General features: G+C 43.4%; 1 protein-coding gene across 2 annotated transcripts in view; it reads right to left on the bottom strand.

Annotated features, from left to right (window-relative positions):
- The window catches only part of ahr1b (aryl hydrocarbon receptor 1b), a 76,577-nt gene extending 56,801 nt beyond the window's left edge, over nt 1-19,776 (bottom strand). The window contains exons 1-3 of one of the 2 annotated variants that reach the window (XM_021608871.3): nt 19,082-19,771; nt 18,304-18,324; nt 18,010-18,200 (exon numbers count right to left, since the gene is read on the bottom strand). In XM_021608871.3, the coding sequence (XP_021464546.3) occupies nt 18,010-18,200; nt 18,304-18,324; nt 19,082-19,122 (253 nt within the window). In that variant the 5' untranslated portion in view covers nt 19,123-19,771. Of the gene's footprint in view, nt 1-18,009; nt 18,201-18,303; nt 18,325-19,081 lie in introns of both variants that reach the window. The other variant, XM_021608872.3, reaches the window with a different exon arrangement.
- Nucleotides 19,777-25,752: the final 5,976 nt, after the last annotated feature.

The following is a 25,752-nucleotide window of genomic DNA, read 5'->3' on the forward strand; positions in this document are numbered from 1 at the left end:
GGATTTGGTTATAAAGCACAAACAGATCTGGGGCCAGGCTATTTAAACGCTGTACTACGACACTGCACTAGAAAGTTGGTCTACGGCGCTTCCACTTTAGCCTTGGTACCAGTCTTTGTGCTATCATTCCACTCCTTGCCACTTGTTGCCATGCCAAACAAGGAGTGGCAAGGAGTGGAATGATAGCACAAACAGACTGGTACCCAGGCTACTTCCACTCTCCGTTCTAGCAGAAGATCAGCACCTCTCTGGGTGGGGAGGATCGACAACCCTCTACACACACCAGGGAGGCTCAAGATCAGGAAGTAAAAATAGAACAGGTGTAGCTTAGCACAACCCTCACAAACCCTTCCCAATCCAAACCATCCTTTATATTAGAAAACAGAACCACTCGCATAAACAGGACCACTTGCTTAAATAAATACATTAACCACTAGCATAAACAACATCTGAAGAGTGCCGTATGTACTGCTACAACACACACACACACACACACACACACACACACACACACACACACACACACACACACACAGATGATAATAACATGAACTGAAAAGCGATGTAGTGTTACATAAGCCCTAATCTGCCTGCTCTCAGATCACAGCAGAGCAGATGGCCTATCCTGGAAACAGTGGTGTTTGGATGCCCATAAAGGGAAATAAGGACAACACAGTGTAAATACAACATTTCACATTTACATCATTTAGCAGACCCTCTTATCCAGAGGGACTTACAGGAGCAATTAGGGTTAAGTGCCTTGCTCAATGGCACATCAACAGATTCAAACCAGCAACCTTTTGGTTACTGGCCCAATGCTCTTAACCACTAGATTACCTGCAGCCAAACACAACTACAATATAACTTAGGCCAGGATTCAATCGGATCACATTTTGTCTGCTATGCGCCATTTAAAGGTCATTTCCGTTTGCGCTGACATATGCAGCGTTTACCGTGAACGCGGGAACATCGCCTTTAAAAGCAAAGCGCGTTCGGACTGAATCCCAGACCGAATCCCGGACTGAAGAACCACTAGAACACTACCTTAGCTTTACACTCTTGTTGTCAATCCCAAACAACCACCAAGTACGCAGTCTTCATTTTTAAAAAAAATGGAAAACAATACGAAGGTCACAAGTTACAAGATTATGATTTTGTGAGTGCTTTTGTGACTGACTGACTGACTGACTACCCCAGGTAATACTGAAAGCTTAAAGAGGGAGCGAGAGCTCTCAGTTGAATAGCCTCCACCACACTCGACTGAATAAATCCATGAATGAATCGTGATGACATTCAACTGAGAGGAAAGCACACACATGGCTTAGAGAAATGGTCCAGAAAGAAACCTTGACGAAGCAAGACGTCCTCAGAGACTAATAAACATGCGTGTTTGGCTTCCTGCCAGATCCCGCTGTGACATGTCCTTGATGCTGTCAACTTGATTAAAATGGGGATGTTTATTTTGTCAAAAGGTAGTAGGTCTCTCGAGTGAGAAAAATCTGTTATTTGTTTATCTCTCTCCCCCCTACGGGTACTTCTTTGTGAATCTGTCTTTAAAAGCACATACTTTGTTGCAAAGCATTTCCCAACGGGATATTAAAGTATACTATTACATTCTCTTCCTCTTCCAGACTGTCTTAAAGCATTTTGTTCCTCTGAGGGTGAGGACAGTAGTACAGCATCAACAGACAGCTAACATGATCACAGTACCACTATATCATGGTCACCACAAGCATCGTTGTTGCATAATATGGTTTTAAATCAGCTGATCCGATCAGGACAGTTGAGTAGTGCAGAACATATAACACAGTACAGTTGGAGAGGACCATGTAGCTGGCTAAGAGGACTCCTTTCACTTCCTGGGATGCATTTTGATGCTGCAATGAGCTGTAAAGTGGCTTACAGTGGTTTGTTGATGACTCTCGTTGCCAAGGTTACCCACTCCAAGCATATAGCCACGCTGTTCCGGACTCAATGAATCCCCCTGGCTGTCAGGGCTAGCTCCCAAATTACACCCCATACCCGAATACGGGTGTAATCTAGTTTGGGTGAGCTGGGGGGGGATTTCAGACCCCCATTGTTTAGCAGCTTGACACCAATAGCCGCTCTTCCTGATGTCCGTAGCAGGAGGAAGCTGATTCTGAAATGGTAAGACAGAGCTGAGGACATGCTAAGTCAGAATTGCTTTTTGACCTACATGGAAGTACAGTCTGGAACACTGGCCTTAGTGTACATGATCATGCTGTAATACAAGAACACATAACTGTGTTTTCTTACGTGTTACTATGCCACTATGCAGAGTAAGGGAACACCAGGCTTTGAATCCAGCTGAGCCAAACCTCTGTGCGCTGTGCACAACTCGTCACCAACAACACTTCCTCTTTACCAACAAAACACTTCCAAGAACTGATGCATCGGCAATTCCAGTTCCCCTAGGAGTGTCTGACGCTAGCTGACGCTGGATGATGTAGCCTACAGGGCGACACACACGCACATACACACTGCATGGTGGCCCTGATCCTGTTTGATGTTGCCTACAGGGAGACAATACTGTAGCTAGCCAACTGGCAGAACTGACATGGGTTCTCACTGTTTCAATGGTGTGGCAGAGAGGGGAGGGCACACACACACGCACGCACGCGCACACACACACGCGTCATTTGGTGGCCAGAGGGGCAGGGCAGGCACAGTTGGTGTGGCCCAGCTGGGAGAGAGAGAGAGAGAGAGAGGCTCTGGCACTAAACCGACTAATTTATGGATCTCCTGTTTTGTCTGCTGGTTATATTACACACTAATTACAAAAGGCAAACATCAGTCTGCCTCTTGGTTAAATAAAGCTGTTGATGCTCTGCAACCGTCCGTAGCAGTGACTCCCAACAACGTACAGCATACCACCGTTCTGCCTAATGTATCAATTTCAGTCCACCCTATAAGCTCTATAGGCCTACAGTATAACATGTGGGTTCGGGTTACACCATACGATAGTTGAAAAGCAGAAGAGATGAAATATTGATCACATGGACAGTGTTTCCCGGGAGTAAATATAACAAACAGAAGAAGACAAAGGCCCCCCCAATAAACACACAGTGAAAGGGACAGGGATCTGGTGGGAAATATAAATCAGTCCATCACCGGGGGGGGGGGGGGGGGCAGGACAAGCCGTCAGACTGCTGAACACGTGAACCGGGACTGACCATTTGTGCCGACTCTCCACATCTTAGCACACGTGCACTCATTCACACAGCCTCACACATATATACGCACAACACATACACACACGCACCGAGACGTACAGTATTTGGCCCTACTACACGTCTGCCAGAAGCAGGTATGTGTCAGTCTAAGACGATGTAAACATTGACGTGACCAATAAGGCCCAGGTAGCAGTGAATCTGTCAGTGTGGATTTGTACAGCCTTTCGCTCTCCCTCCACCAGCTCTCCTTCCCAGCGCCTTGCTTTGCTTGGCACGTGTACACACACACACACACACACACACACAAGCGCACACACACACACGAGCGCGAGCGCACACATTCACTCTACACACACATCACAACTGCTGCTATTGAGACATCTATTTATTATTTACTAAACTGCACAATTGAAACACTTTGCTCTCCATATCCCCCTTCCCGACACACGTGTAAATATTGCACTGTAAATGTGTAGAATGGATTCCTTGTAATTATATTATATTTCATCAAATGTATCCTTTACTACTTCTCTTTTTCTATTGTTGTTGTCACATTATTGAGAGGTGAACCTCCAAGTCAGCCTTTCATTGTACCGTGTACACTTATGCGTATCCTGTGGATATGACAAATACACTTGACTGGGACCTGGTCAAGAAGGACCTTCATAGGGCCTGGCAATGCTCTGGAGAAGGCTGAGACTGCATGTCATATGTGAATTGGTCCAACAATTAAGTCAGCGGCATCTCGGCTGAAAACAAATGCAACCCACTGGCAATCAAGCTCCTGCTTCCAGTCATGATGGACCAAATAAATAATAAATACATGACATGAACAAAACTCTGATCAAAAGAGCACGCTAGGCCAACTGAATGTCACAAAATGTCATATCACCATTACCATATCAATTTCCGTAGCATGAAGCTTTCGTCACAGCACGTTCCCCTCTCTATTTCGTTTTGTGGAGACTGTTTCCCCTTTCGTTTTTATTGAGGCGCTCTCAGAGTAGCGGATACCTATCAGGAGACTGCAATGCCTTGTGACAGCTCGGCAGCAGAGCACTGGAACAGTCCCCGCTCCATCAGCTTTTAATGAGCGTTAATTGCCAATTAAAGCAGAAAAATGTGTGACTGACACACAATGATCAACAATTTCCTGGCCTTAATAGTGGGTACCGTGGCTGGGACGGGTTCTTGCTCAGATAAGAGCGTCTTTGTCCCAACACTGTCTCTAGTTATTCTACTGTCTCACAAGTCATGGCAGAGAGAGACATAGAGAGACAGAGAGACCGAGAGAGAGACACAGAGAGACAGAGAGAGAGAGAGAGAGAGACAGAGAGAAAGAGAGAGAGAGAGACAGAGACAGAGACAGAGAGAGAGAGAGACAGAGAGAGAGAGACAGAGAGAGAGAGAGAGTGAGGCAGAGAGAGAGACAGAGAGAGACAGAGAGACAGAGAGAGAGACAGACACAGAGAGACACAGAGAGAGACAGAGAGAGAGAGAGAGAGCGAGAGACCCAGACTTCCTGAAAGAAATTGATGATGTTGATATTGTAGTACTACAGGAAACATGGTGCAGATGTGATGTTTCCACTAGCTGTCCACTAGGTTATAGGGAGATAATCATACCATCCACTAAATTAAAAGGAATCATACAGGGCAGAGACTCAGGGGGAATGCTAATATGGTATAAATTTGAACTAATTAATTCAATCGAATTGATCAAAACAGGATAATTCTTTATATGGTTAAAAATCAACAAGGAGGCTGTCTTGACAGATAAAAACGTCTTCCTCTGTGCCACATACACCCCCCCCCCTCAGAGTCACCCTACTTCAATGAAGAGTTTCTCCATTCTAGAGGGGGAAATTAGCCACTTTCAGGCCCAAGGCAACGTACTGGTCTGTGGAGACCTGAATGCTAGAACAGCAGAAGAACAAGGCACTATTAACAGTGATGGGGATAAACACCTACCAGGAAGCAACAACCTTTCCCTCCCCACATACCCCCACAGAAACAACTATGACAAAGTGAAAAACAAAAACGGAGTACAGCTCGTAAAGCTCTGTCGAACACTGGGTCTGTACATAGTCAATGGTAGGCTGAGAGGGGCCTCTTTTGGTAGGTACACCTACAGCTCATCCCTTGGCAGCAGCACTGTAGACTACTTCCTCACCGACCTAAACCCAGAGTCTCTCAGAGCCTTCACAGTCAGCCCATCTCTCAAAAAGCAATTAGTAGCCAAAAAATACAATCTCTCCTGGACAACTTTTTAGCCTTCGGCAATGAAGGTATACATTTGGCTGTTTGGAACATAAACTTTATATTTGACAAATTAGCCTCCTTGGCTAATCTAAAGAAGCATTGGAGCAAACCAAAAATGGTTTGATAATGATTGAAAAATGTAAGAAAGTCATTGAGAAATATATCTAATCAAAAACACAGAGAACCAAAATATACGCCTTCAATATGGGGAAACACTGAAGCAATACAAAACACACCCTAAGAACAAAAAAGGAACAGCACATTAGAAATCAAACAAATCTCATCATGAGGAATTGGCTATCCAAAATGGGGATATGTGGAGAAATCCCTTTGCAAACCTCAACAATATAACAAAGAGTACAGAACAAAAAGATATACAAGAAAAATGACAAATCCTTGAATCAGCAGTCAAAGACTATCAGAATCCTGTGGATACCCCAATTACAGAAGAAGAATTATTGGAAAAACTATGCATTCTCCAACCCTAAAAGGCATGTGGTGCTGATGGTATTTTAAATGAAATGATCAAATATACAGATCACAAATTCAAATAGGCTATACTCAAACTCTTCAACATTATTCTCACTGCAGGTTTTTCCCCCGATATTTGGAACCAGGGATTGATCACACCAATCTATAAAAATGGAGACAAATTTGACCCAAATAATTACAGAGGAATTTGCGTTAACAGCAACTTGGGGAAAATTCTCTGCAGTATTATAAATAGCAGACTACATCATTTCCTTGACGAACACAACGTCCTGAGCAGAAGCCAGATTGGATTTCTAAAAAATTATCGTACAACAGACCACATTTACACCCTCCACACTCTAATTGATAAACAAGTAAACCGAAACAAAGGCAAAATCTACTCGTGTTTTGTAGATTTCAAGAAAGCATTTGATTCAATTTGGCACAAAGGTATTTTTTTATAAACTAATAGAAAGTGGTATTGGAGGGAAACCATATGATTTTATTAAATCAATGTACACTAAAAACAAATGTGCGGTTAAAATTGGCAACAAGCAAACAGACTTCTTCTCTCGGGGACGGGGAGTGAAACAGGGCTGCCCAATAAGTCCAACACTATTTAACATCTACATTAATGAATTGGCAAAAACATTAGAAGAATCGGCAGCACCTGGTATCACCCCACACAAAACTGAAATCAAGTGTCTGCTGTACGCAGATGACCTGGTGCTGCTGTCTCCCACTAAAGAGGGGTTACAGCAGCACCTAGATCATCTTCACAGGTTCTGTCAGACCTGGGCTCTGACCGTTAACCTAAAAAATATATATATAATGATATTCCACAAAAAGTCCGGAAATAACAGTTCTATTAGAACACACCAAAAACTACACATATCTAGGACTAAAAATCAGCAACACAGGTAGCTTTCACATGGCTGTGAATCAAATCAAATCAAAAATCAAAATTCCAATTATAATCTAGCTCAAAAGTTTTCAATCAGTAATAGAACCAATTGCTCTATATGGCAGTGATGTATGGGGTCCACTCTCTAACAATGAATTTACCAAATGGGACAAACATCCAATTGAAATACTGCATGCAGAGTTTTGCAAGACTGTATTGCAAGTGCAAAGAAAAACTCAAAATAACGCATGTAGAGCAGAATTGGGCCAATACCCTCTCCTCATTCGAATAGAAAAAAGAGCCATCAAATTTTACAACCATCTAAAAACAAGTGACCCCAAAACATTTCATCACACAGCTCTACAATGTCAAGAGATGAAACAAGAGAAGAGTCCCCGAAAGCCAGCTGGTCCTGAGGCTTAGTTCACCAACCCAAACCAACCCCATAGAGCCTCAGGACCTAAGAGAATATTTCTTTCCCAAAATTCAATACAAAGAATTTGAAACTATAAAATATGAAGAAAAAAATCTAATATTTACTGGGTGAAAAGACAAAATGTGCAGATTTGGCAGCCAAATATGTGTCCTCCTGCCACAACCTGAGGGACAGCCAGTGAAAAGTGCAAAGTAATGTCGATAATATTTCCCATCTTGTTTTGTTTTGTCTTTCATACCACGTCATGTCATATATCTCAGTCATGTTGACACTGGTCTACTACTATTGCTTTAATGTATTGTTGTTCTCATTAATATTGTTGTTGTAGTTGTTGTTAATGGTAATCCCATGTCCACTACTACTATTATTAGTGCCGTTGGTCCCACTATTTATTTATATATAAATATATATATATATATTATATATAAATATATATTTTTATTTTATTTTTCGATATGTATACTTTGACAATGTAACAGGTAACAGATGACAGCATTCCCTACCCCATATGCCCCCCTAGGCACAACTATGACAACATAACCAACAAAAACGGGTCACAACTCCTGCAGCTCTGTCGCACGCTGGGTATGCACATAGTCAATGGTAGGCTTCGAGGGGACTCCTATGGTAGGTACACCTATAGCTCATCTCTTGGCAGTAGTACTGTAGACTACTTTATCACTGACCTCAACCCAGAGTCTCTCAGATCGTTCACAGTCAGCCCACTGACACCCCTATCAGACCAAGGCAAAATCACAGTCTACTTGAACAGAGCAAAACTCAATCATGAGGCATCAAAGCCAAAGGAACTGAGTAACATTAAGACATGCTATAGATGGAAGGAATGCAGTTTGGAAACCTACCAAAAAACTATTAGGCAACAACAAATTCAATCCCTTTTAGACAATTTCCTGGGTAAAACGTTCCACTGTAATAGTGAAGGTGTAAACTTGGCAGTAGAACATCTTAACAGTTTATTTGACCTCTCAGCTTCCCTATCAAATTTAAAAATCTCAAATAGAAAACTGAAGAAAATGAACAACAATGACAAATGGTTTGATGAAGAATGTAAAAATCTAAGAAAGAAATTGAGAAACCTATCCAACCAAAAACATAGAGTCTACGCCTTCACTATAGTGATTCACTAAAAGAATAGCGAAATATACTACGGAAAAAGAAGGAACAGCACGTCAGAAATCAGCTCAATGTAATTGAACAATCCATAGACTCAACCACTTCTGGAACAATTGGAAAACACTAAACAAACAACAACAGGAAGAATTATCTATCCAAAATGGAGATGTATGGGTAAACCACCTCTCCAATCTTTTAGGCTTTTTGGCTCTATAACAAAGAATAAAGAGCAAAAACATATACAGGATCAAATACAAATCTTAGAATCAACTATTAAAGACTACCAGAACCTACTGGATTCTCCAATTACCTTGAATGAGCTACAGGACAAAATAAAAACCCTCCAACCCAAAAAGGCCTGTGGTTTTGATGGTATCCTTAATGAAATGATCAAATATACAGACAACAAATTCCAATTGTCTATACTAAAACTCTTCAACATCATCCTTAGCTCTGGCATCTTCCCCAATATTTGGAACCAAGGACTGATCACCCCAATCCACAAAAATGGAGACAAATTTGACCCCAATAACTACCGTGGGATATGCGTCAACAGCAACCTTGGGAAAATCCTCTGCATTATCATTAACAGCTGACTCGTACATTTCCTCAATGAAAACAATGTACTGAGCAAATGTCAAATTGGCTTTTTACCAAATTACCGTACAACAGACCATGTATTCACCCTGCACACCCTAATTGACAACCAAACAAACCAAAACAAAGGCAAAGTCTTCTCATGCTTTGTTGATTTCAAAAAAGCCTTCGACTCAATTTGGCATGAGGGTCTGCTACACAAATTGATGGAAAGTGGTGTTGGGGGTAAAACATACGACATTATAAAATCCATGTACACAAACAACAAGTGTGCGATTAATATTGGCAAAAAACACACACATTTCTTCCCACAGGGCCATGGGATGAGACAGGGATGCAGCTTATGCCCCACCCTCTTCAACATATATATCAATGAATTGGTGCAGGCACTAGAAATGTCTGCAGCATCCGGCCTCACCTTACTAGAATCTGAAGTCAAATGTCTACTGTTTGCTGATGATCTGGTGCTTCTGTCACCAACCAAGGAGGGCCTACAGCAGCACCTAGATATTATGCACAGATTCTGCCAGACCTGGGCCCAGACATTAAATCTCAGTTAGACCAAAATAATGGTGTTCCAAAAAAGGTCCAGTCGCCAGGACCACAAATACAAATTCCATCGAGACACCATTGCCCTAGAGCACACAAAAAACTATACATACCTTGGCCTAAACATCAGCACCACAGGTAACTTCCACAAAGCTGTGAACAATCTGAGAGAAAAGGCAAGAAGGGCATTCTATGCCATCAAAAGGAACATAAAATTCAACAAACCAATTAGGATCTGGCTAAAAATACTTGAATCAATCATAGAGCCCATTGCCCTTTATGGTTGTGAGGTCTGAGGTCCACTCACCAACCAAGATTTCACAAAATTTGACCCATCCAAATCATGAGAAAACAAAAAGATAATTACTTGACACATTGGAAAGAATTAACAAAAAACAGAGCAAACTAGAATGCTATTTGGCCCTAAACAGAGAGTACACAGTGGCAGAATACCTGACCACTGTGACTGACCCAAACTTAAGGAAAGCTTTGACTATGTACAGACTCAGTGGGCATAGCCTTGTTATTGAGAAAGGCCACTGTAGGCAGACATGGCTCTCAAGAGAAGACAGGCTATGTGCACACTGCCCACAAAATGAGGTGGAAACTGATCTGCACTTCCTAACCTCCTTCCCAATGTATGACTATATCAGAGACACATATTTCCCTCAAATTACACAGATCCACAAAGAATTAAAAAACAAACCCAATGTTGATAAACTCCCATATCTACTGGGTGAAATTCCACAGTGTGCCATCACAGCAGCAAGATTTGTGGCCTGTTGCCACAAGAAAAGGGCAACCAGTGAAGAACAAACACCATTGTAAATACAACCCATATTTATGCTTATTTATTTTCCCTTGTGTACTTTAACCATTTGTACATTGTTACAACACTGTATATATACGTAATATGACATTTGTAATGTCTTTATTCTTTTGAAACTTCTGTATGTGTAATGTTTACTGTTCATTTTTATTGTTGATTTCACTTTTGTATATTATCTACCTCACTTGCTTTGGCAATGTTAACACGTTTCCCATGCCAATAAAGCCCCTTGAATTGAATTGAGATGGAGGAGGAGGGAACACGTAGGTCATCAGGTCTCTATTTCAACAGTAAGCTACAGTACAGCTTCAACAAATCGACAGTAAGCTTCTCTCTGGCTAAAATTGTTATCATGCTCAAAGTTTACCTAAAAGCTGGCAAAGCAATTAAGACAGCTGTAAGCTGTGTTGGCAGGGGCCTGTTTTCCTCTACTCCTCACGTAAGACGGCCTGATCTGTATGGAAGCTTCAGTCTGATAAGTGACCAGGGCCGAGCTCAGTTCAACACACACACTGGCACGCACGCACGCACGCACGTAGACACACAAACACACTGGGCACTAGGTTCGGGCTTAGCCAAAATAAACACGGCCATTGTTGTGAAAATATGGAGGCCTGTGGCTAGTGCAGGGTGTGTGTCTGTGTGTGTGAGGGGGTTCATTGATGGAACATAACAACAGTGCTTCGTACACATACGTACGCATGCACGCATACACACGCATGCACACACACACATGCACACATACACTCACCTAATTAGCAGGAATGCATTCTATGGGATCAGGCATACCAGACAGTTTTTCCAGGAATTAAGAAAAGCTTGTTGACAGTCTGATGGTGTAAGGTAAAGAGCAGGAATTTGGAGAGAGAGCGAGAGCGAGAGAGAGAGAGAGAGAGAGCGAGAGTGAGAGAGAGAGAGAGAGAGAGCGAGAGTGAGAGCGAAAGCGAGAGAGCGAGAGAGAGAGAGCGAGAGAGAGAGAGAGCGAGAGAGACTATTAGTTCAGTTTCTTCTTCATCTGCTGAATCTCATTATCTCTCTCTCTAATAGCACTGGGCACTACAGTAGGTTGAACCATGAGAAAATAGGTCAGTTGATGGGAAGGTACACTCTGGTAATCACACCAAAGTGACCTTTTAAGACCAATGTATTCCTGGACTGGCTACCTTGACATAGCAGCACAAGACTGGCCCTTTTGTGTCCACAAGGTTTGATTCTGGTGTGCTGCTGGAGTTTTTTCACCCATATCCCTTCTTCTTTTCATTTTCAAAGGAATATATAAGTGGATTAACCCTGTTGTTTTTTATTCCAAAATAATTTAATCCTCAACTGCTCCTTTTCAGCGTATTGTAATAACAGCACATTGGTAGGAATACATTGAAAAACAAAAGAGACACTTTATTTTGTGACTCAGTTATGAGAAGAGCTGTTGAACAATATACTTATAAAAGCTATATTTCTTTCATATTCAAGCCTTGGAACTGAACTTTCTAGTGCGGTTTCTTTGTTCGTGTTTGCTCTCTAGCCATCCACTTATTTTGGCTTTTTAACTAGTTTCACATACATCTGTCCTGTTCTCTGGCTCCGTGTGGTCCACAATGTCCTCATCCATTACTTTCCCATTGGCTCTAGTCAATTCATCATGGACCAGTCATAAGCTCGTTAGCACAGGGCCTCCTCTCTCTCATGCAAAATCACAGGGAGTTCATTTACCAAAATGACCTGGAACCGTCATGGTTGAGACTCATTCAAATCAATCGAACCATGGGAGGTAAAAACACACCAGATCTACTCTACTCCGGCCACTGAGGTTTAGCTATCGTTGTAACTCAACACAAAGACAAGGCTGTGCCGTAAAGCTGTCTTAAGACAGTCAGGCACATTTGTAACCCACGTTGAGTGGGGAATCCATCCTTTGTGAGCGAGACAACCGTGGCAACAGTCTGCGGGAGGCCTTTACAACAGAGTGTATAGAGGAAACGTGGAGATACACTCAATTAAACAGAGCTTAGAGAGGAGGCAGGCACAGGAGGGGGTGACCGGGTTAGTGTGACGGCACAACGCAACCAGAAAATACAACAACACCATCATCACCTCATCTCCTCTAGTCGGAGAGACATCGAAAAAAAGGAATGCGCTTTCTCTATCAAACGGTATCCAGTCCGGAGGTCTCCAGTCTCCGGTCTCCAGTCCGGAGCCTCCAGAGACGGCCTCCAGTCCGGAGCCTCCATAAACGGCCTCCAGTCCGGAGCCTCCATAAACGGCCTCCAGTCCGGGGCCCGCAGCGAGGGTGCCCAGCCCAGGGCCTGCAGCGAGGGTGCCCAGCCCAGGGCCCGCAGCGAGGGTATCCAGTCCGGGGCCCGCTACGAGGGTGCCCAGTCCGGGGTCGGCGAAGTGGGTCCCCGCATCAGAGGTGCCAACAAAGTGGGGTGAGCCAGTGGTGGAGCGGGGTCTGCGTCCCTTCACCTGAGCCGCCGCAGTATAACACAATCTCAACACCTCTTTCAAATGACTAAGAACATTCAATAAGGAGGGCACAACGGTTGATAAATGAGTTTCAAATATCTTCTATTTACTTAGTATATCCTCATGTCTCTGAGGTTGCTTGAGGCATCATAGGCATCACTTACGACCAGTTTCATCTGAAGCATATTTGTAAATCTTCTCATAATTTAGTCTACCAATATCCAACTTTTAGTGCTCTATCTTAACAAACCTAACACAATGATTAATCTAAGCGCTGGCGGTAGCACTATAGGTTCTGAGGGGGGTGTCAGAAATATTTATTTGCTATTTTCACACCCGGGAATTATGAGTACAATAGCTGGCGGTGGCGTGAAAGGGCTGGGTTTTGATGAATAAACAAGCTGTAGATGTGACGAGGGCTTGGCCACACACTGGCTTAATACGGCTTTTGTCTCACGTTCTGTAGGTCATTGACGTCTTTGCGTTGTCAACTTCAATTCTGCTGGGAGCACGGAATATTCTTGTCCTGGTCCATTGTGGATTGATACTACAGTTAAATAGCATAGGCTACAGTAACGAGTAATAGCAAAAAAATAAACACACCAAAAAACAGTGTTTTCTCAATAGCCTACGTTGGGAGTGTTGGCAGCCAACATTGTTGTAATTGGCTTCAAGAGCCTACAAGTCTTTACACATTGCACTTCTCCTCAAGTAAGACATACTAGGCTCCCATGAATTGTATTGTATGTGTGAGGCACGTTCTCAAATAGCAAGATATAGCCCAGGCCTACCGTTGATACCGCATTACAGGACTGAATCATTTAAATAGGTTTTGGAGGAGAGTGTCTTTGTTAACCCGGTGAGAGGCGCTCTTTGGAGATGGGGGTGGATACTGAACAAGTTAAATGAAGTATGCAGGTCGGCATATGGGTGCAGTATATTTTCAAGTCAAGGCACTCTGACGAATGAAGCATTAAACACCTTTTACGGATGGGCTATTTCGCAAGGCCGGGATAAAAAAAAAGACACGACGCATTGCTGTTGATGTCACGGCCGTTAAAAGAAGAGGACCAAGGTGCAGCGTGGTGAGAGTACATTCTCTCCTTAGTTGGAAAATGACGACGAACAAAACAATAAACACGACATAAACAAACTGTGAAGCTAAAGTCTAAGTGCCCTAAACAAAGTCAACTTCCAACAAAAGCAGGTGGGAAAGAGGGCAGCCTAAGTATGGTTCTCAATCAGAGACAACGATAGACAGCTGTCCCTGATTGAGAACCCTACCCGGCCAAAACATAGAACTACACAACATAGAACATAGAATACCCACCCCAACTCACGCCCTGACCAAACCAAAATAGATCTCTAAGGTCAGGGCGTGACAGTTGCACCAGGCTTAGTAGCCTAGGCTTAGGGTAAGGGTAGCAGGGGGCTTTAATATGAAATGGAAAACATTATTTCTAAATAGGATCGGGTCAGACGCATGATATGTTAAATGGCTTCTCTCGTTCCATGGCACTGTGTACACACAATGTACTAGCACATAGAGGCTGCTGCATGCATACAGACTTGAAATCATTGGCCACTTTAATCAACGGATCACTAGTCACTTTAATAATGCTACTTCAATTATGTTTACATATCTTGCATTACTCATTTCATTTGTATATACTGTATTCTACACTATCTATTGCCTATGCCACTCTGTCATTGCTCATCCATTTGTTTATATATTCCATTCCTTTCCTTAGATTTGTGTGTGTCAGGTATTTGTTGTGGAATTGTTCGATATTACTGCACTGTCGGAAATCGAAGCACAAGCATTTCGCTACCCTCGCAATAACATCTGCTAACCATATGTATGTGACCAATAAAATGTGATTTGATTTGATTTGACACCAAGGCCTAAATGTTTTTTAAGCACAACATTCGCACGTCTATACAAATTACTAGACCTCTGTCAATTTTATCGTTGCCTATGTTTGAGGCAGGTTTTTAAAAAAAATAATATCAGCAGTTGATATGGAGGACTGAATAGTTTGGAGTAGCGTCTCTTTGGTAATCGAATGAGGTGCATTGTGAATAATGAAAATGTATGATGGAGAAAAAAACGACAAAATATTTCAAAGCACTCTCAGTAGGCCATTTGAAACCCCTTTATTCATAGGTTACCTGGATAACGGCCAGGATAAAATACGCACCTATGCGATGCTGTTAAACCAGTCTTGATTAAGGACAGGGTAGGCTATGTTTGGTTTCTTAATCAAATTAAATGAAATTGGGGGAAAACAATTGTTTTCGAGAACACACCTCAAATATTGCCACCCCTACCACCTCAGCACAAGGGAGATGATGTAAAGACAGATAAATTGCCGAACCTCGCGTTAGGGCTGGAAAATGCCCGTGTGCCAGTGATGACGAAATTGCAGACTAACGTGCGTTTGACACTTGCGCCTCCTTAGCGCCAGAAAGAAATAGCGCTTTAGTGTGTGAACATTTCTTTATAAACTGGTCTTTACACAATATTCAATTGTCACCACATGAATGATTTTCGACACTAAGCTGCACATCTGGAAACAGCTCAGCTGAGTCATGTCACAGCTTAACATTTACATGTGAGTCATTTATCAGACGCTCTTAGCCGGAGGGACTTACAGTAGTGAGTGCATGCATTTTCGTACTGGTCGCCCTGTGGGAATCAAACCCACAACTCTGACGTTGCAAGTGTCACACTCCACCAACTGAGCCACACAAGGCTATTACCATATCATTAGCAAAACATGACCAAAAAACTCAAATAAGTCAGGCTTTACGGTCTGGCTTAATTGTTTCCATCCTTATGTGACCCATACCCACACACCCACCCTTCCTGTCTCTCCCGCTCCTTATCCCTCTCCTTATCCCTCTCCCTCTCCCTCTCCCTTATCCCTATCCCTTTCCCTCTCTCTCATGACCACTCCTTCTTTGTGACAAAAACCCTGTAAAGATTTACCTATGTGTACTCCGATGCCACTCTGAATATCTCCAATGGTCAGACTCATTAACAGCCTCTGTCAGACCCAGGGCACATTGGCAAAACCATTGAACTAATGATCTACCAATGTTAAATTATGTACAGTGCGAGGCTACTTGTACCTCAGTCAACCACCCATTGGTCAAAACCTATAAAAAGAAAGCCACGTCACATTCCATTACCCAGAATCCTCAGCCATCCTACTGCACAGCACAAATGCTGTGATGACATATTAGTTGCCAGTTGAATCTAAAGAGCTATGTTGGCATGTTCCTAAACTTCCATTTTAAAATCACACAAGCTCTTCACTAAAAAGCCTGTAAAACATAACATAGCTCTAATTTATTTTTTAATTTTACCTTTATTTAACTAGGCAAGTCAGTTAAGAACAAATTCTTATTTTCAATGACGGCAGTGGGTAGGAACAGTGGGTTAACTGCCTGTTCAGGGGCAGAACGACAGATTTGTACCTTGTCAGCTCGGGGGTTTGAACTTGTAACCTTCCGGTCCGCCGCTCTAACCACTAGGCTACCCTGCACATCAACTAGCATTTGTACTATTTTCACATAAATAATGGTTCACTGCAAAGGCTACACAAGAGTGGTATACCCATGTAGTTAGTTTGGGTGAACTGGTGCAAAATGGTGCCATCGAATGCAGGAAGACCCACAGCTATATTCTGTAACTAGGTTATATAGTAGCTAGCCATGCTCTACTCAAAACATGTGATCAGATTTGTATTCTTCCTTCAAGTGTTACACTGTTTATGTTCATTTACATTGCTGCTGATCTAATGCAGGTATACCATTTAAAGTGTTCAATCCATTTAATGAAACACAGTTCCTTCCATTTACATTTAACCAATTGTTGATCTATAGTGTCACATAACGTCAGTGAGCAGTGACTTTTATCCAAAGAGACTTACAGAGACAAGACATGTTCACCCGCGATCATATTGTTGATCACGGGAAAAACCGCCACGGAGGACTCAGGAGGACCCATCATACTCCATTACATTTAGGCCTTTAGTTCTTCTCCCCTCCTTTCATTCTTTCCAATATCCTTCTCTCCTCCAGTTTATGTTAAGCAGTATGGTGGATGGGAGGGAAGGAAGGGACTTCCTGGGAGTCTCTGCTCCTGGTATATTCAATTTGAATAACTCCCTGTGGAGTCCTCTCAAATATTAACCCTGTTATTGTCTCTCCACAGACACACGCGGATCCAAACGCAAACCTCCAATCTCCCCGTCCACTTCCAAATAGACGGGGGGGGGGGGGGGGGGGAACCTACGTGACGTTATTCAGATGAAATCTCTTAAAACCATAAACATTGGGTGGTAAGGTCCAGCAGTCATTGAGGTGAAACATCTCCACAATATTTTAGCTTTGTTCCGGTGTGCCTTGTAGATAGTCCCCTGAGCAATCTCAACCCTGCCCTTCCCTCCTAGCCTCACCTCTCCTCCGCAGCTATACACTTTCCATTCCCCGTGCAGCATCTTCAACACAGCTCTTACCCACGGCAGAGTCGGGGTCATGCCCACTGTTTCCATTCGACTCACCTCAACAACCATTTTTAAAATCGACTGTCTAAAACAAACATTTTCCTCCCTCCGTCTTATAAATGATTGACGCTCATTTCCTTTCAATTATGCATGACGCATCACCAGCGCCAGAACTCAGCGCCGGCCCTGCAGCATCATCCTAAGACAGGAAGGACTGTATAAAGGTGTGATTCGGACATAGAAAGTGGATAGAAATATGTTTCTGTATGCCATTGATGAGTTTATTGAGTAGTTCAGTGCTGTCTTTGCATCATGTATGTGGTGGTGTGTCTCGGGAAGAAAAGGTGAAAGGATATGGCGTTGCAACATTTCTTAGAAAGGCCTCGCCAAGACAACACACTTATTTAACACATTTAGAAGGAATTGGGATCATACAATCTAATACCTTATTTTCAGCACAAAGTCCAATTTCAAATAAATAATATCATATCATATATAATTACTATATTTTATTTTATTTTTAAGGAACTGTCCAAATAACTGGTCATATCTAAGTCACTACAGTGCATATCCTAAGCTTAAAACCTCCAACCTCCAACCTCCTCCTCTACACACACACACACACACACACACACACACACACACACACACAATCACCTGAGAAGAAGTTCTTGGTCCTCAGGTAGCTCACGCTGAGCCGTAAGATAGAGAGTTTATCCAAGCTGGAAGTGACCTCCTCTGGGAAGGGCAGTAGACTGGCCAGACGGTCCAACTCAGAGTTCAGACGGTCCCGGTGGCGCTTTGATGGGTTAGACTTGGCCCCTTCAGATGGAGCTGTCTGTTTCTCTCTGAGCAGGAGAAGAGACATGGGGTTTATTAGGGTTTATTAGGCTAATTCTCTCAATATTAATAAGAAGGTAAACAGTGGACATATTACCACTCAGTACTCACTTTTGGTCTTTCACTTCGATGCTAAATGATAAAGCATATAATTAAATATTGGTATTAATAATAATAATATAAGTTTAATAATAAATAATCATCACATCAATAATAATAACAATAATAACAACAATATGACTATAATTATGTTCTTATTTTCTTATAAGTTTACCTATTATTTTCGCTCCTATTTAGCTTATTTTTTTAACAGTTATAGATAAGCAACAATAACACTGTAAATACAGTGTAAAAAAAATATTAATAGTCAAGATACAAGTACTTGAACGTTTCACACGATACAATAATGGCACAGTGAACTATGAAAAATACTGAAACGAAAATTAATACAAAAGGCCTGAGAATGATGAGCACGAGCACTGCGTGCCCTGCACCTGTGCCCGGAGTACTGGCATGGGTTCGTTTGGATTCGAATGGAATCATCTCTCTCCATCTGAATTGAACATCACTTCAACCATTTGACCTCATCATGATTAGGAGTCAAATTATTATTTGTTGTTATTTTTTATTCAGGACATTATGCATCATTATCCTGACACAATATACTATATAGGATAAACATACTGCTTATAATATATAAATATCCAAATCTGTCTAAACCAAAGAATATTGAAGATATATACATGCTATTTGGATGGATCGTGAGTGACTATCATGTCATATAGCGTTGTTTCATATATTATCAAATAATAAAAAATAATAACGTTATGGTGTGCCATTTTAGTTCATTTTGCAAGCCAATGCAACGTTTAAAAAAACTCTCACTTACTCTCTTTGCACCGGTTTTCTTCTTTTCCGTCCAGCATACATGGTTGAGGCTTTACTGCCGTATAGCCGAATTATTCAACGTTAAGGGAAGACCGAGCCGACCTACATAAACCCGGTAATGGTTGTCTAATAACCCATCTACTCATCCCCAGATCTTGTCCAGAAGGAACACTGTTTTCAAGAAAGGATCAAGCAATGCACCGATGAATCAGTCCTCTTGTCCTACATCAATGACGTTGATGTTTGTCAGGCGGTTCAAATAATTACGGCCACAAACTAATACTGACAACGATTGTATAAACGCTAATGCATGCAACTAAACGCCGTATCACAATGAAATATAGTTTTCCAACAAATAAGCAATGCTAAATTGACATTCGTCAAAAAGTGTCAGCAGCAAGTGCATCCCTTCCGCGGTGTTTAACCGGTGCGTAAAATGCTGTTGACATCCGATATTAAATGCCTTCCTCGTCATGCAAAGTCCATGTCATCATTCGTTTCGATACAAAGTTAAAATTAGTGGGAAAAAAATAGAAGAGGAAATAATAACGACATTGAAATATGTTGCAGTTTTTTCGCTAACGCATCTTTGCAAATCTCCTCTTGTGGCACGAGCAGCTAAAGCGCGCTCTCAAACTGAGTCCACAACCCCCTTCACAACCCAGTTAGGCCGGGGTACACGCATTGGACTGGACTGACCAGGAAACCCGCACAGATTTGTGCAAGAGCGCGCAAGGATCAGAGGTGGAGGCGCGCGAATCAGAGGCCTTGAGTTAGAGGGCGCGCGCAAGGATTAGGCCTCAGGTTAGAGGGCGCGTGCAATTAACATAAATAGGATCAGCACAAGGGTCCATTTGGTCACTGGCACAACTTGTCAACTATTTGTGAAGTTGGTTGGCTATTAGGCTATGCAATTATATATTTAGTGAAGTTGGAAAACCTTTCAGAAGTTTAAATAAATAGACAGGCATGACTAAATCTTGATTTGCTCATTTTGGTTATGCTCTTTTATTACTAAAATAACCACGAGGACCTTTCCTCAGGTGAGATAAGGAAACTTCAAAACCTTCCAAAAAAAAATATATTTTTATTTCTTTCTTGTAATAGCCCCAATTTTTTTTCTACCTGTTTCAGTCCAGAATTACCAAAAAAGTGAGTTGTGTGCAAACATGTAAAACCAGAAGGCTTGTGGTAATGTTATGTGAGTATGCTCCCTCTAGTGACCAAAATGAATATGACATAAAACCGTTTCATAAGTGGCTGGGTCAAACGACTACTTCTACTTTTACAGATGACATAACATGGCATAAAGTAACATAGCATAACGTAACATAACATAGCATAACATAACATACATCTTTTAAAAATGTACATCTTTACAGATAAAATAATGATTGGAAATAAATACTCCAACTGCTCCCTCTCCTCCTATCCTGTGGGAATCATGAAGGCCCTCAGGCATAACGTATCAAAAATATGCAAACATAGAGCAAATCAGAAGGGGGCAAATAATTTTTTGCGGAACTGTAGCTTATTAACAGAATACTCCAAATGTACCACAAAAAGGGTGAAAGATAAATGGGAGAGGGATCTTGGGACCCAGATCACAGAAGATCAATGGTCTGAAATGAATGAGCAATCCCAGAGAGTTTACATTAACACAATATACAAGCTTTGTCAGTACAGTTGTATTCATAGAGCTTATCTTACACCTGAAAGAATGAACCTCTTGTCCCCACACTGCCCTCGCTGTAAAACAGAGACATGTTCTCTATTACACAGGACATGGGCTTGCTCTGAACTTGGTAGCTGGAGATTGAAAGTATTTTACACAAGGTCCTTCATAGGGAAGTACATCTAACTTCCATGATGACGATCCTTGGCGATCTATATACGATTTACAACTCACCTCTCAGAGAATTAAGAATGTATTTATTTAGCTTCGCTATGACTGAGGCCAAAAGATGTATAACTTTTAAGATGAACCATGAGGATCCTCCCCATATCACTCAATGGATTAATGAGGTCAGCCACTAGGAAAAATAAAATATGATATGCAAGGTGTCCCACAGTCCTTTCATAAAACTTGGGATTCCTGGATAGAATACATAGAGCCATTATAACATTTGATCATTGTTGGGTGTATGGTGTGTGATTTGAGGTAACATCTTGAACAGAGTACCCCAACTTTTGGCATGCGAATGGTTATATTTGGTCTCCCAAGTTTTCTGAGCAAAAAAAACGTCATTTGAAATCTGTTGAAATCATTTGAAATCTGTTCACAAGTATTCCCACGGATAATAGAGAGACATACTGTATGTGATCGTAAACAAATAATAATAATGAATAATAATTTATTGGATTCCAAAAAGCACTTTTCTACCAACTGAGGTACTCAAAGTGCTTTACATAATAGGGGGAAATTTGTAGCACCCACCTCAGCGCAGCGACTATTTTTGTGCCAGAACGCTCACCACACATCAGCTATCAGGTGGAGAGGTGAGGAGTGATGTATGCCAATTAGGAATGAGGGGGATGATGGAATGTGGCCAGGTTGGGAATTTAACCTTGACACCGGGCTGAATAACCCTATTCTTACAATAAGCAGCATGGGACTTTGAATTGCCACAGAGTCAGAGACACCCGTTTTAACATCCCATCCGAAAGACGGCTGTCACATCTGCTCCTGCTCCTCCCCTCGGGCGTACGACGTTGCCAGAATACTAACCACCAGTCCTGGGATTAATCAGTACGCACACCTGGCACTCATCATTACGCGCACCTGGCACTCATCATTACGCGCACCTGTGAATCATTATGATTCACACCTGGACTCCATTACCTTCATCATTTCCTCCCCTTTATATGTCACTCTTCCAGTTTCATTCACCAGTTGGTATTGTTCTTGTGTGTTGGCATTCTGCCTTATGTTAGTGGCGTGTTCTTGGTTTCCTTGTTTTATTAAAATGTCTCACCTGCTTCCGACTCACCGCCCCGTCATCACAGAATACCAACTCAAAATATGGAAGCAGCAGGACAACCGGACATCTCCCAGACGATCAATGAACAAAGTGACCTTCTTCGTCAACACCATGACCAGCTGGCTCAACTGGGGACGGCCATGGAAGATGTTCTCCGCAGTCTACAACGTCTCAACAGCGGAGGATATTCTAGAGCCAGTCTACCCAACAAGTCAGCACACTCAGCCCATTCAGCAACCCGCTAAGCTCAGCGACGCCCGTCTATCCCTCCCGGAGAAATATGAAGGGACACCATTCAAATGCAGTGGCTTCCTCCTTCAGTGCTCCCTCTATTTCGCACATCAGATGGGAGCTCCCACCACCGAGATGTCTAAGGTTGCCACGGTTATTTCTCTGCTGACTGGGCAGGCATTGGAATGCGCTACGACTCTGTGTTTAAATGTATTTTCAATCAGTGTCTGCTTCTGCTCCAGCTTCTGCTCCTCAGACAGCTGCTGAGTATGAGCTTACCTTCCGGACCGTAGCAGCTTCCAGTGGGTGGAATGAGCCGGCGCTCAGCACGTTATTTAGAAGAGGTCTGCGCGAGGAGATCCAGACGGAACTGGCCTGCCGAGGTGACAACCTTACCCTGGACGCACTCAATGCGTTGGCCAGCCGTCTGTAAAACAGCCTCCGGGTGCGTCGGCATCTACATCACTTCTCTCCCCCTTCGGCGAGCGTTTGGGATCAGAGCCTGAACCCATGGAGGTAGGGGTCACACGCCTTCCCACGGCGGAACGACGCAGACGGATGCTGCTGGGGCTCTGTCTGTACTGTGGCCAGGGCGGGCACAAGCGACAGCTGTGTCCATTACTTCAGAATCCAGGATCCACTAGAGCAGAGGGACGGTCACCTGATGTTACATCCCCTGGACCAGGAGTGAGTATTCCATCACCTGCTCTTCCTGTTAGACTCATTTTTAGTACCGATCACTCTGGCTGACTGTCCCTCAAGCCCTGTGTCTACAGCTTTAGTGGATTCTGGCACCGTGGGGAACTTTATGGATCAGCCCCTGCCTCCTCTCTCAATATTACTACCTATCCATTCTCCTCTCCTTTTCCGGTTCAAGGTCTCGACTGTCGGCCTCAATGATCCGGAACCATCACACACAATACCCAACCACTCACCCTTACCGTGAAAGCCCAATCACCAGGAAAACATCCCCTTCATCACCAGTTCACAAGATCATCCTCGGCCTACCGTGGCTTCAGCGACATAGCCCTACCATCTCATGGTCGAGGATGAGAATCACCGACTGGTCATCTGAATGCCGGAAGACCTCGTTTCCTGTCCCCTGTGTTTCCACGTCAGTTGAGAGTCCTGTGGTTGCCCTTCAGCCCAACATCCCGGAGGAATATCAGGATTTAAGGGAGGTATTCTCCAAGACCTGCACTACCTGTCTCCCTCCTCATTGCCCGTGGGACTGTGCCATTGACCTGTTTTCCAGTGCTACACCTCCGCACAGACGCATCTACCCTCTGTTGGTGTCTGAGACCCAGGCCACGGAGGACTACATTCAAGAGGCACTCCAACAGGGTTTCATCTGCACCTCCACGTCCCCTGCTTCAGCTGGTGTCTTCTTCGTGGCCAGGGATGGAGGATTACGTCCTTGTATCGATTACCATGGACTCAATGACATTACCACAAAGTATCGTTACCCTCTCCCGCTGGTGCCGTCAGCCATCGACCACCTCCGTGGTGCACAGTTCTTCACCAAACTGGACCTGCAGAGTGCCTACAATCTCATTCGTATCCGGGAGGGGGATGAGTGGAAGACGGATTTCAGCACGATGTCTGGTCACTATGAGTACTTGGTTATGCCCTTTGGCTTAGCTAATTCTCCATCAGTGTTCCAGGCATTCGTCAATGAGGTGTTCAGGGACATGCTCGGACGACAGGTGATTGTGTACATCGATGACATCTTGATCTTCTCTACCAACCTGGAGGATCACATCACTCGCGTTCGAGCAATCCTGGAACTCCTCTTGGCTAACCACCTGTTCGTCAAGGTGAAGTGCCAATTCCACCAGAGGGCTGTCTCCTTGGGCTACCAAATCACCCCGCAAGGAGTGAGGACGGAGGACAAGAAGGTAGATGCAGTAAGGTCATGGCCAGTCCCAACCAAAACCAAGGGGTTACAATGGTTTTTGGGGTTTGCCAACTTTAACCACCATTTCATCAGGAACTTTAGCGACGTCGCCGCACCTCTCACCTCCCTCCTCCCTCCTCAAGGGTGGGCCTCGTAGGTTGATGTGGTCTCCAGCAGCCCACGAGGCCTTTCGTCTCCCCAAGGGGCGTTTCACCTCTGCCACCTTGCTAAAACCCCCAGATCCCACGCTACCTTTTGTGGTTGAGGTAGACGCATCGGAGGTGGGTGTGGGGGCAGTTTGTCACAAAGACAGGGGCCCCACTAAAATTGTATCCTTGTGCTTTCTTCTCCAAGAAACTGTCCCCCGCAGAGAGGAAATACGACGTTGGCGATCGTGACCTCTTGGCGGTGAAGTTGGCATTAGAGGAGTGGAGACACTGGCTGGAAGGTGCCAAGGAACCATTCGTCATCCTCACCGACCATCGGAACCTTGCCTACATATGGACAGCGAGGAGACTGAATTTGTGTCAAGCCAGGTGGGCCCTCTTCTTCACCAGGTTTGACTTCATGCTGACCTATCACCCAGGTTCTAAGAACATCAAGGCCGATGCCCTGTACCATATGTACGATTCGGGAGAGGCTCCTGTCCAGAGGGCACCCATAATCCCAACCTCCCGAGTCGTGGGTCCAGTGGTTTGGGACGTAGATGTGGACATCCGCCAGGCTCTAGAGAGGGAGCCCGCAGCCAAGAATTGTCCTCCCGCGCGCATCTATGTTCCCACAAATCAAATCAAATTTTATTTGTCACATACACATGGTTAGCAGATGTTAATGCGAGTGTAGCGAAATGCTTGTGCTTCTAGTTCCGACAATGCAGTAATAACAAGTAATCTAACTAACAATTCCAAAACTACTGTCTTGTACACAGTGTAAGGGGATAAAGAATATGTACATAAGGATATATGAATGAGTGATGGTACAGAGCAGCATAGGCAAGATACAGTAGATGGTATCGAGTACAGTATGTACAAATGAGATGAGTATGTAAACAAAGTGGCATAGTTTAAAGTGGCTAGTGATACATGTATTACATAAGGATACAGTCGATGATATAGAGTACAGTATATACGTATGCATATGAGATGAATAATGTAGGGTAAGTAACATTATATAAGGTAGCATTGTTTAAAGTGGCTAGTGATATATTTACATCATTTCCCATCAATTCCCATTATTAAAGTGGCTGGAGTTGAGTCAGTGTCAGTGTGTTGGCACACAGATAAGGGATCAGCTGCTGACCTGGGAACACACATCTACGTTCCCACAGGGATAAGGGATCAGCCGCTGACCTGGGCACACACAGCTGTCGTCAATGGACATCCGGGTATTTCTCGCATCATCCATTCATCACTGAGAAATACTGGTGGCCCTCCTTGGTGCAAGATGTTACGCGGTATGTCAACTCCTGTTCCGCGTGTGCTCAAACCAAGTCCCCCCGGGATGCTCCAGCAAGGAAACTCCTGCCGCTTCCAGTGCCTCAGCGACCTTGGTCCCATCTATCCA

Source organism: Oncorhynchus mykiss, chromosome 7 (assembly GCF_057628025.1).
Source record: "Oncorhynchus mykiss isolate SJ-2025 chromosome 7, ASM5762802v1, whole genome shotgun sequence".
Classification (NCBI taxonomy): Eukaryota; Metazoa; Chordata; class Actinopteri; order Salmoniformes; family Salmonidae; genus Oncorhynchus; species Oncorhynchus mykiss.